Source organism: Canis lupus, chromosome 7 (genome assembly GCF_011100685.1).
Source record: "Canis lupus familiaris isolate Mischka breed German Shepherd chromosome 7, alternate assembly UU_Cfam_GSD_1.0, whole genome shotgun sequence".
Classification (NCBI taxonomy): Eukaryota; Metazoa; Chordata; class Mammalia; order Carnivora; family Canidae; genus Canis; species Canis lupus.
In genome coordinates, this window is record NC_049228.1 from 17088829 (window position 1) to 17101666 (window position 12838).

Here is a 12838-nt window from a genome sequence, read left to right on the forward strand (position 1 = left end):
GAGGAGAAGGTATCCATGGCAAGCCACTTTTTATTTTCTCTTTAGAAAGGCTAGTACCTCAGTGGCCTTATGGAGAATTGAGATGATCTCAAAGAAAGTTTTATGAAATTAATACCATGTATATACCTGCAGCTGAAGTGATTCAGCCTTCATTTCCAAGGGACAATTTTTAAAAACCAAACTTTTTATTGTGGAGTTACAGGACCACTGAGATCATGATCTGAGATCAATGACAGTTGCTTAACCAACTGAGCCACCCAAGAGGCCATTTTAATAAGTGACATCCCATGCTCTTGTGGGTCACACTCTTCCTCAGTGTACAGTCACCCACCTTTACCACTGGTGAGGCCGCTCCAAACCACCAGGAGTATCCGCACACTCTGAAAGAGAACAGGCATCGCTTGAAACTGTGTAAGCAAAATATGAATCCTCTCTGAACACTCTTGAACATAACTTGTATGCTCTCCTGGCTTTGAGGCCTGTTTTCCTAACTTTCGAAGTTAGAGATTAGGTGATAACGGAATTCCCATCCTTTTTAACAATTTTAAAAATTTCAGTTGTGGAGGATGACACTAATGGTCTTGAACGGTCCTTCATTTTCTCCAGATGTTGTCAAGGCTTACCTGGCCGTTCAGAGGTTGCTGCTTTCATCTGTGAATGGGATCTTGCCCAGTTTAGCCAGCAGTAGGTACATTTGCTCCAGCGTGGAGGCTATCGAAACCCTTCAACTTTTTCTTAATGTCTGTTTTGCTGTGCTTGCTCCTCAGGGTGTGATGCAGGGAACTGTGCCCTACCTGGGCACCTTCCTGACTGACCTCACCATGCTTGACACGGCTCTTCAGGACTACATTGAGGTGAGTTGTATGCAGGTGGCGACTTGGATGCCCAAGGGAGAAATTGATTTTATCAGTGTCTGTTGAGGGCCCATTATTTACACAGCACTGTGTCAGGTGCTGTGCCAAATACAAGGAAGAGTAACACCAATAGTGGCTCACAAGCCAGTGGAAGCTATATATCAAAGCTGCAGGGACTGTGGAAATACTAGGAATTCAAACAGAAGTGCAGCGAGAGATGAAGGGAGGGTACAGCGAGTTCCATGTGTGGGGGTGGGGAGGGCAGGAGTGATGGGGGTTGGGAGGGCAGGGGGTGGGGAGGGCAGGAGTGAAGGAGTGGGTTTGAGAAAGTCCTAGAGGAGCACTTCGGCAGGTAGGGCTGAGGAGGTGATTCGCCCTAACCGTCTCCTTGGTAGGGTAGAGAGGTGGTCAGATCTGGATATTTAATTACTCTTTCCTTTGTTCATATAGTCACCTGCCCTGAGGCACTCTTGTGCTTTCTCTCCTGTGTGTGTTCTTTCCCTCTCTGTGGGAAGAGAAGTGAAATTTAAGCTATGAGTTAGTAGCTGTAATCAAATATTAAGTGGAGAGGGGCAGCCTGGGTGGCTCAGCGGTTTAGCGCCGCCTTAGGCCCAGGGCATGATCCTGGATACCCCAGATCGAGTCCCACGTCGGGCGCCCTGTATGGAGTCAGCTTCTCCCTCTGCCTGTGTGTCTGTCTATCTCTCTCTGTCATGAATAAATAAATAAAATCTTAAAAAATCTATTAAGTGGAGAGGAAATTTGACATTTGAAATGAGATGTAAGGATTGCTGTATATCTAAGTTTCCGTCACCTCCCTGGCTGTCAACGTGCCATGAGTCTACTTTTCCTCTATGAGAGTTAGCAGGCCTAGTAGCCCTTCTGCATGAACCTACCTCCAAACCTACCTCCAAGCTCATTATAATGTTGTGGGTGTGCTCATGTTTTGCATTTCCCGAGCTCTGTCTTTTCACATCCCCTGTCTCAGCTTATCTCAGGAAACATTCATTAGCACTGGGGAATTTTGCGGGGAGTGACCAATGATTTAGAAGTTAAATTCAGCCTACTGAGAACAGGAGCTGGGGGATGAAGAATTGAAACTTAACTTTTCACAAGGCTATGTAGAAGCCACTTCCCTTTTGATAAACCATTGACAATTTGGTTTCCAGGATGAGTCAATGACCATCTGTTTTTGTTGCTTTTTGGTTAAGAAATAAAGTGGAACATTTACTCGAGCGTTTGCCCTAACTGGCTATGAAATGTACTTGGATTCTGAATCGTAACTTCCTTATCATGACTATTTTAGTTGGTTTTGGACATCTTATAAGAAGGCTGTCCGCCTATCCTGTCCTGTTATAATTAAAATAGTATTTTTCATGAAGCAAATGGTGCTACTCTTCTACATAGCAGCTGTAATTGCAGTGTCATTAATAATTGTGACTTTATCATCCCTCTGACATATTTTTATGAGATGTAGTAAAGGGGCTGTATTTCAAAGTAGCTTGGTTTGACACTATTTATTAATTTTTCATTTCAGGGTGGGCTGATAAACTTTGAGAAAAGGAGAAGGGTAAGTAGAGGCCTTGGCTGTAGTGTTCCATTTTATTTCACCTGAGCATGAAAAAAAAAAAAATGAAGCAAGGACTTAGGCTTTTTTTATAGAGGCAAAAAAAGAAAAAAAAGAATTGACATTTATCAAGCACTTACATGCAATTGTGCCTTGTGCAATCCTGTGTACTTCTCCTCCAGAGTGCCATGAAATAGTTTTTATCTACCTCGATTCCCAGGTATGGAAACTTGCCCCGAGAGAGACAGGATAACGGGACTGAGGGTTGCCTGGTAGTGGAGCAGGGATGAGATTTGTCCTGCTGCTGCAAAGCCCACATTTCTTTCCTCACCCCTCCTCTTCTTTCCTTGTAGTCAGCCTCGGCAACACCAGGTTCATCCTATGGAGGAATAGGGGTTTTGAAAGAGTAAATGACATATGGAAGAGTTAGTAAAGATGATGAAGAGTTAATAAAGATGGAGAGGAAAGGGTGTTCACTGTTATATGTGGATAATTCCTTTCCTGTCAGCATGGGAAGGTGTTCTCTTTTGGTGTTCTGAATTTTTCTGTGGTGAGGACAGTGGATGGTTTTGCACAGCACAAAAAGAGAAAACAGAGCTTTGAAATTTTGCTATAGTTTTAGTGTAAAAATGGTGTGTTTCAATAGGTACTTAAATGATACAAAGGAAACTTAATGAGCAAAGGAATGCCTGCACCCCATAGCACTCAAGAGTAAGGAACCTTACTCACTCATTCACTCTTTCATTCCTCAAATATTGATGGCATGCCTCACATGGGCTAAGCACTCTGATAGGTTTGAGAATCGCTGTAGAGAAAGCCTGGTGTTCCCTGCCCTCAGAAACGTCACAGTCCAGGAGGAAGGTAGGCAAGTACAGCTGATAAGGCCTGCTGAGCAGAAGTAGTGAGTATCACAGGAAGATGTAGGAGGGGAATCTAACCCCAATTTGTGGGGTCAGGGAAACTTCCAGGAGGAAATGACAATTGAGTTAAAACCAAAACTTTGGGAACCAATCAAACTGAGCTCGTTAGTAGCAAGATATGCTAACATAGACAAATACTTTCTTCTCTAGCATGATGATAGATATTTCTTGAGGATATTGAGACCAAGAGCTGAAGTCATTGGATGGGAAGGTGATGCCCATAGAACCTGCCCATTGTTGAGTTTCTTCTGTCATGTCCTGTGATGATGAAACAAATTCACTCATTGGCCTCCAGAGTTTTACCCATCTTTGTCCTTTAACTTCAGAATAACCCTGGCTGGTACTCTCTTTCCTTTTAAGACTTTGGGAAAATTTGAGTATAAAACCTAAAGCTAAAGCTTACACTCTTTGCTGCCTTAAAAAAAAACTTTATTGAAACATCTAAAGAAGTATAAATAATTTTGGACATAATTATGTACTTGCTTCTCTCATGAGCCTTAAAAGATTTAGTTACAGGATTTACTGGAGTTGTAAAAACCCAAGGATTCGGGAAATCCAAACATTCAAGTTTATGAGGCCCTAGAATGCTTACATATTCATCTCTACCAAAACTTATTTACTGCGGGGTCAGGATTGAAGAAGATGAGGATGGGGCACTTCAGAGCTTCCTGACTTACAGTAATTTTTTTCTTTATCTTTTAGGAAATAGAAATGGAAATTTAAAATATACCTTAGAAGTATGCAGCTTTAAAAAAAATAAATTTTCTATCCCTAGAATGAAAACATAAAAAAGGAAGCCACTGTGGCTTTCGATAATAACTAGTTTGGGTTGCTCTGCTAGCCTGTTTTTGGTCATATAAATTGCTTTTTCAAGGAGAAGGGAGGATTGACAAGCATACAAAGACCTCAGAGATTCAGAGTTAGAATTGTTAAGTTATTCAGTTCTTTTATTTCTAAGAAAGACAGTACTTCGAGTCCTCCTCATTGGTTTTTGCCATTGTTTATTTTAATTGTGTTGTGTCTTCATACTGAAAAAAGATACATTTGGTTGGCCTTATTATTTACTCTCTTTTGGTGTTCTGTCTGCTGTAGGAATTTGAAGTGATTGCCCAGATAAAGCTCTTGCAGTCTGCCTGCAACAGCTATTGTATGACACCAGACCCAAAGTTCATCCAGTGGTTCCAGAGGCAGCAGCTTCTAACAGAGGAGGAGAGGTAGGTCCACATATTGCCCATCAGGGTGGAGCTATGGTGTTGGAGAGAGGAACACTATCTCCTTTTCCTTATTTGGCCATTTATTCAGCAGCTATTTAGTGAGAAGCTACTAGATTCTAGATCCTCAGTTTTCAAAGGGTAATGGTATAGCAGGAAAGGCTGAATTGATGGCATCAGAAGATGTGCTTTCAGATTCTTGCTCTACCATTTATTGATCTTTAAAATCTTGAGCAAGTCACATATTACATATTCTTCATTATCTTCAGGATACTCTCTATAAAATGTTTGTGAGGATCAAATGAAGTCCTATTTGGAAAAGCATTGTTTAAGTGCTGATCACCATCCTCATCGTCACCACCACCACTACCACCCCATCGTCACCACGTTTGTCATTTTTGTTAATTGGTACCAATTTCCAAGGAGCTTGCATTTGGGAGGGAGAGACAGACTCATGAAGAATTGAAATATGGGGGGGTGGGGCAGGTAACTAAAGTGCTATAGGATCTATAGGCAGAAACAATTTGGCCAAGGACGGGGGAAGTAGGGAAGATAATCAGTAAGGTGTGAACGTTTGGGTTAGGCTGCAAAGGAGAAACAGGATTTCACCAGGAGAACTGGAGAAGAACATTCCAGACAGAGGGAAGAACATGAACAACAGCTTGGTGGCTTGAAGTGGTTGGCATCTGGAAGAACAGAACTCTGTTGTGGATGGGACAGATTTCAAAATCATGATTGACAAGCAAGCAAAAGTACATTAACTCCAGTGCCTTGAATGTCCGCCCAGAAGGGACGTAGTCTGTCCCATGGTCCAGCAGATTAGAGTCTACAGACCATATCCAGCCCACCACATGTTTTATATTTTTAAATGGTTGGAAAAAAAAAAAAGAGGATTGTAACATGGAACAGTTATTTGACATTCAAGTTTTAGAATCCATAAATAAAGTTTTATTGGAATACAGCCCATTCATTTACATCTTATTTATGGTTGCTTTCATGCTTTAAAGACAGTTAAGTAGTTGGAAGAGAGACCATATAGCCTGCAAAGCCTAAAATATTTGCCATCTGGTCCTTTACAGAAAATATTTGCTAACCCCTGCCATAGACCAGGGGATTTCCTTGAAAGTTTATCATCAGGGAGAGCAAAATTGACAGCAAAATACGAATTTTGCCAATGAGGAAATTGAGATTCAGAGAGTAACTGAACTAGTTAGTGATAGAATTTAGTCTTCTTGACTCTACAATCTAAGCTCTCAAGGCTGTTGTATAATGTGGGGGCAAATCATATAACCTCTGTAAGCCTCAGTTCCCTCAGAAGATAGATGATTTCAGAGCTCTTTTTTTAAATCCCAGAGTAGATTGGTCCTATTACATTAAAACAAAACCTGTGTTTTAGTACTCATTAGTTGGTAAAAATTTTTATCTTTACCATGTAGAAAATAAAGCAGTTACTGCCTCACCTTACATTTCTGGTCTGATGATCGGTTTCTATGAGTTAACTTTCTCTCTAGATGTACATCCTTCTCACAAATGGGACATGCATACCATGGCTGGTGTTCGGAATCAGAGAGTCTAGGCTCACAGTATTAGCTGTAATAATTAAAATTTTGTTAATTGTAAAAATTGACTTTTTAATGGTTAGAGGAATCTTGCTAAATATATCCCATTTTTTTCTTCCTATTTACCACCACCTCTAGAGCTTAAGTTAATATTTGGAAAATTCCTTTATCAATGAATACCCACACATGAGCAAACACCTGGACATAGCTTTAGATTTAAAAAAAAAAGTACACATAATTAACAGCTTAAGCTATTAGTCAACACACTTACCCTTCCACACCTACCCAGAGCCAAATACATCTATTAGTTAGAGTTATGAGCTTTCATAAAAGACATTTCAAGTCAGCTCTAGATCCCTCTTGTGCTTATGGAAGTTATTTCTGCCTGGCAGGTAGATGTCTGAACTTGGAGCATTTTAAATTAGGATGTTTTGGCAATTAAAAATCCTATTCAAATATCTTTACCAATAATATAACTGCCTATGTCTGTTCACTCAAGATTAAACAGTTTGCAAAAGTCTCTTCTTTCGTTTCTCCTAGATAGGAAGTTGAGCACATGTGCCCCCCGACACACAGAGTAATGAAGGGAGGTAGCAGACAAGAAATCATTCTCTCCCTGGCTTAGTAGTGGGATGAGAATGATCAGGAAACAGAGTGGAGTCGGCCTTTGATGCTGCCAAAGTGCACAAATCCCTCTTTTGAGGCATGTGGCACCAAAGGGTCTCCGTCTGGGGATTAGAGCAGGGGGCACATGTGTAAATTTGTAGAATCTGGTCATTCAGTCCATCCGCTCTGACGCTGGTGGTGGAACAACATGGTATATACATCTTTACTCTTTTAATGATCAGAGACTTCCTCTAAAACAAAATCGGCAAATCGTGTGAATTTCAGCCTGTTCTTCGTTCTCAAGCTCTGACCTCACGAGCTCCCTCCTCTTCCCCAGCTATGCCCTGTCCTGTGAGATCGAAGCAGCTGCTGATGCCAGCGCCACCTCGCCCAAGCCGCGCAAGAGCATGGTGAAGAGGCTCAGTCTGTGAGTGTCGCCCGGGGATCTTGGGGCCCGAGAGTCAGAGAGAGGAAGGGTATTTAATACCGAGGCCCTGAGCCAGGACAAAAGTGAAGAGCAGTTCCCTCCCTGATTGAGGGGTTGACCTTCTGTCGTGAACTTTCTGAATCTCTTCCTCCTTCTGCACTGTTCTCTCTGGTACAAAGCACCATCATCTCCCAGCCTGGACCGGCTCTCCCAACGGCCTGTATCGGCTTTGGCCCCAGCCTTGCCTCAACAGGGCATTCTCCACCAAATAGTCTGGTAACCTCTTAAAACGTTCACCAGATTATACCACTTCCTTGCTTAAAAAAGCCTCTCATGTTTTTTTTTTTTTAATATTTCATTTATTTATTCATGAGAGATGCAGAGAGAGAAGCAGAGATACAGGCAGAGGGAGAAGCAGGCTCCATGCGGGGAGCCTGATGCAGGACTCGATCCTGGGACCGTGGGATCACACCTGGAGCCAAAGGCAGATGCTCAACCACTGAGCCACTCAGGCGTCCCCCTTTAATGGTTTTATTTGAAAATAGCACCCAGACTCCTTAGCCTTGCTTAGGAGGACTTTCATGACCTTCCTGCAGTCTTCTTGGCCACCTTCCCCTCAATGCAGCCTTCCCCCTTGTTCACCAGAATCCAGCCATGCCAATCTTGCAGCCATCCACCAACTGCCCCAGGCTTGCTCCTGCTTCAGGGCCTTTGCACATGATGTTTCTTTGGCCTGGCATGCTCGTTCTCTGTGGCTGGCTCCTTCAGATGCAGGCAACAGTGTTACATCCTGAGAAAGCACCCTCTCTGATGCTTGCTTGCTTGCTTGTTTGTTTGTTTGTTTATTTTTATTTTTTTTTTCTCTCTCTGATGCTTCTGCCCACCCCTATCCCTCTCAGTCATACTGGCTCTTTCCTACAGTGGAACATACGCATGGCTGTGTGCCCTACTCAGTGCCAGGCGGGCAAGACACTCCACAGCTAACTTCATGATACCTGTCTCCCTTTGAGTGAAAGCAGGAGTCCTTACAGTGGCCCTCAGGACTCTTCAGGACCTGCAGTGTTGTCCCAGCCCTGCCTGCCCATCCCATACCTGTCTGTCCTGATCTTTCCCGGCTCACTATACTCTGCATTCCAGCCACCCAGACCTCTCCCAATATGCTAGGCGTGCCATTTCTTCTGCTTAGAGCACTGTTCCCCAGATAGCCAAATGACTCACTCCTCACTCCCTTCAGAGGTTTGTTGAAATGTCACCTTCTCAGTGAGCCTTCCCCTGACCACCTTATTTAATACCATAACATATCCACCTTACCTGCCCATGGCACCCTCTCTCACCTGCACCTGCTTTGAATTTCTCCATTGCCTTTACCTCCACCTGACATACTGTAGGTTGTGTGTATCTGTTTATTATCTAGAATGCAGACTCCACGAAGGCAGGTGTGTACATCTGTTTTTTATTCATTGCTATATCCCCAAAACCTACAGTTTATCTATGCCTGGCACACAGTAGATAATTAATATTTATCAAAAGAATAAATCGGGCCATGTGCCAACACCATTTTAAGAACAACACACCTCATCCAATCCACAAAATAGCCTAAGTGGTAGGTCCTACTGTTATACCAACTTTATAAACCAGGAAAGTAAGGCACAGAGAGGGGAACCAGTGTGTTAGTTATTGGAAGATCTGGATTCAAACCCAGGGTTTGGCCATGGAGCCAAACTTGTAACCTTCTTGCCATATTGCCTGTGGGAAAAATACTTCCTGAGGGAGAGAGGAAGGAAAGATTGGAGCAGTAGGTAAACAGTGGAGGAGGGAGAAGAGAAGGGAGGGACAGGGTGCAGAGGGTGGGAGGGAAGAATGAGAGACTGGTAGCTTAATAAGAACCTGTGCTTTCACGGTAGCCATTTTTACAGAAGAGCCTCAAGGGGCCGAGTCTATGTCACCAAGTTGATCTCTTAGACATTAGACTCTGAGGGACATCAGACTAATGAACCCAATGAAGGCTTCAAGAAGTCAGTGCAAGGAAGCAAGGATTGTCATTTGATTAGTCAATTTGCTCTTCCCTTTGAAGACCTGTTCCTGTGTCTGATCTTTTGGGTGTCCCAGTGGGTGTTGGCCAGGGACAAGCAAGCACAGTGATTAGGGAATATTGAACAGGTTTTTGTAGCAGGGTAGCTTGGGAGCCATACTGACCTAATAGACCCCAACTCCACCACTTATCTGCTCTGTGAACTTATGTGTCTGTGTCATCGTTTGTGAGAAAGAGACCGTCATGTCCATCTCAATGGGTTGTTTTAGGACTGGTGGGGTTGTCACACTCCTCAAATGCTGCCTCACTCTCAGAGGGTACCTGGAAAGCTACCATTATTTTTTTAAGAAACAACTTTCTGCTACTGTCTTTTTGAATCTTTTTTTGGGGGGGGGGGTCAGGATTCTGACTGTTTCTGTGGGTTTTTGATGCTTTCCAGCACTGTCTATCTACCTACCTCAGTGAGTCACAGTGGGACATAGAAGCAGGCGTGGCACATGAACTTGGATATTGCCATATTCCCCGATGTGACATATGAAAGTCCTTACTGGGTGTGATGGCATGATGTCCCACTTATAGAAGCAGCTTGGGGGATCCCTGGGTGGCGCAGCGGTTTGGCGCCTGCCTTTGGCCCAGGGCGTGATCCTGGAGACCCGGGATCGAATCCCACATCGGGCTCCTGGTGCATGGAGCCTGCTTCTCCCTCTGCCTGTGTCTCTGCCTCTCTTTCTCTCTGTGTGACTATCATAAATAAATAAAAATTAAAAAAAAAAAAAAAAGAAGCAGCTTGGGCTTCCACCTGATTTCAGGTGACATGTGAAGATGACTTTGGGCCGTGTGATTGTATAGAAAGCATTTTAAAGGTAATCTTGATCTCTTGCCAGACCTCTCTCTGTTTAGATGCCTAACTGGGCCCTCCTGAACTCTAGATTTATGAGCTTGTAGATTGACTCCTATAGAATTTTCCATAGTATCTTGCTATCTTTTCTCATTGCAATCATGGAGGAGAATGATCTCTCTTTTGAGATAACCCCAGGGCCTGACCAAGTCTTGTGAGCTGCTAAGATTGGTACCTACACAGGGACTCAGGCTCCCTGACAAGGTAGTCAAGGAATGCCAGGCCTCTTGGTGGTCCTCTGCATCAGAAATAATTAGAAATTTCTGGACCTGCTATGACAGTCAGAGGTCTGCACAGGTAGATCCAATCCTAAGTGCTAGTATTTTTGCTCTCTTGCTTTTCCTTCCCCATCCGTAGGCAGTAGCCACTGCAGACACATTTTTACGTAACTACTTCCCACTACCTTCTCCAGCGTAGCTGTCCATATGTATTGTGCTGGGGACTCTAGCACCCCTGGGTCCTCTTTCTGCACCAACTCTGGCATGTGAATGAAGGTACGTTCACATGAAATCAGGAGAAGCAGAATTGTCACGGTGCAGTGTCCTGCATAAAGTGGGTAGACATCAAATACATGTCTCCTTGGTGAAATCTTGCCAAGATGCTTGAGTTTAACCTTTGGTGTCTCCAGTTGAGTTTGAACATTTATCATGAATAAAACAGGCCACATTGCCACTCATCATATTTCTTGTACATATAAGGGAGTTTGTATACCTGTCGATTCCCAAAATGTTTTGTGATCTTGGCATTTTAAAAAATGTGTAAAATGTACTTTCTGCCCTCCTCACATTTAATGACCCATTTTCCAAAGAGTCTGGAAAGAATTTGGGGGGCCTTAGTGGAAGGTGTGCTTGGTCTGAAGGTTGGAGATGCCTACTATTGCGCCAGAATTAACCTTTACAAAGCAGAATTGACCTCAGAGATTTATACAAATGGAAGAACCTTTTTTATTTACCCTTTGAACAATTTCATTCTAAGCCAGACTCTCAGAAGATGGGCCGAGGACCACAGTGAGTCCACAGCCTTCAAAGGTCTTCTCCTCATAATTCATGGAGGAGTACAACAGCGGCGTCATTTTTTCTCCTGTGAATTGTGATCAGAGTTTAGCTCTTTCCCCTTTGGCCCAGTAGTGCTTGGAGGTCCCAGAAAGGAGACAACATAGAAAACGGGGCAAGAGGTGGTGGGGTAGAGATGAAGCAGAACAAAGATGTGCTTCAGGTCTTAGAATTTGATCATGTAATTCCTGAAATAGTTAATGAAAAATGAAGCTACTTTTCTACTATTGTTTCTACTGTTGTTTTATACAGTCAGTGCTTTGTTTGGGGTTGGCTGCATTTGCTAATTTCTTTACATGCCTTTCCTTCTTGCCTCTTATCTCTCCCTCCTTTTACTCCTTTCCATGTCATCTATTAATGTAAACCCTCTCCGTCTCTGTCTGAGAACATCTTTATTTGGTGCTCACTCTCCGAATTCTGTTAGCTGGGTATAGAATTCAAGGAGGAGGGCAGCCCAGGTGGCTCAGCGGTTTAGCACCACCTTCAGCCCAGGGCATGATCCTGGAGACCCGGGATTGAGTCCCGCGTCAGGCTCCCTGCATGGAGCCTGCTTCTCCCTCTGCTTGTGTCTCTGCCTCACTCTGTGTGTCTCTCATGATAAATAAAATCTTAATAAAATAAAAAGGATTCAAGGAGGACCATTCATTTCACTCAGCACTTTGAAGACATTATTCCCTCTCTTCTGACTTCTGTTGTTGTTTTTGAGATGTCTGGTATTTGTTTACTTACTATTCCTTTGTATTATGCCCCCCCCTTGTTGCTTTTAAGAACTACTTTTGTCTGATATACCATTAGATAGTTAAAGTGAGGATTGAGTCTTATTTATTCTATTCAAGACATACTTCTTGGGTCTGAGGATTCATTAGTTCTGGAATCTTCTCAGATAAGGTCACTCTTCCATTCTCCCAATTGTCTTCTCTTCTTACACATATGTCAGCATTTCTTATTCCAGTCTCCATGCCTTTTGTTAACCTTTCTTATTTCTGTGTCTCTATATTTTGATGCTGATTTCTGAAGATTTTCATCAGATCTGTCATCTTGTTCCAATTTTTCTCTTCAACGTTTATTTAATCTTTCCACCAAGTTTCATTTAAGTCACTATATTTTTCACTCTAGAAGTGAATTTTATTTTTCAAATTGTCTTCCTGTTCTTTTGTCAGGATCTTGTTCTTAACTCTTGTTTTCAATTTCTTTTCTTATGTCTTTAATATCTTAAGCATATTTATTTTATACCCTGGCCCATGGTAGACACTCAAATATTTGTCAAATTAATGACTAAATTATTAGGGTTTTTTTTCTGACAAGTCTTGTAGGTCAGAAGTTCTGAAGTCCTCAGGAGTCTAAACCTCCTGTTTGTTACGCTTGTTTGACTCTCTTTGTGTGGAATATTTCCTTAGGTGTATTTTGTAATTTTGTATTATGAACTCATCCTTATCAGAAAATCCTCTTCATCCTGATTTGAAGGTATATTCCTCCAGAAAGATTTTCTTTTTCTAATTCTAGTTTGCACAAGTATTACTGGTCTGAGAGTTCCTACTTCCTAGGTCACATAGGTAGCAAATATGAGTGAGATGCTGGCCAAGATCACACATGATTTCAGGGGAGACATTTTTCTTTCACCCAAGCTCAGGCCAAGTCAGATAAGCTTCCTCGTTGCCTTCCTGTGCCAGTAGGAAGATATTTTTCTAGCCCATCTTTTTACATGGGTACAG

General features: G+C 42.6%; 1 protein-coding gene and 1 long non-coding RNA gene across 6 annotated transcripts in view; one reads left to right on the forward strand and one right to left on the reverse strand.

Annotated features, from left to right (window-relative positions):
- Positions 1–12838, forward strand: part of RGL1 (ral guanine nucleotide dissociation stimulator like 1) — a 249415-nt gene that overhangs the window by 221894 nt on the left and 14683 nt on the right. For all 4 annotated transcript variants that reach the window (XM_038542276.1, XM_038542279.1, XM_038542277.1 and 1 more), the window contains 4 exons: positions 768–854; positions 2392–2424; positions 4434–4555; positions 7055–7144. In XM_038542276.1, the coding sequence (XP_038398204.1) occupies positions 768–854; positions 2392–2424; positions 4434–4555; positions 7055–7144 (332 nt within the window). The remainder of the gene's footprint in view (positions 1–767; positions 855–2391; positions 2425–4433; positions 4556–7054; positions 7145–12838) is intronic.
- On the reverse strand, positions 181–3567 carry LOC111096642. Of its 2 annotated transcripts, none has more exons than XR_005362000.1 (3): positions 3151–3567; positions 2562–2800; positions 181–380 (listed from the first exon to the last, which is right to left on the reverse strand). It is a non-coding gene; the product is annotated as an uncharacterized LOC111096642 (long non-coding RNA). The 2 variants fall into 2 exon arrangements; XR_005362001.1 differs by lacking the exon at positions 181–380 and adding an exon at positions 2360–2465.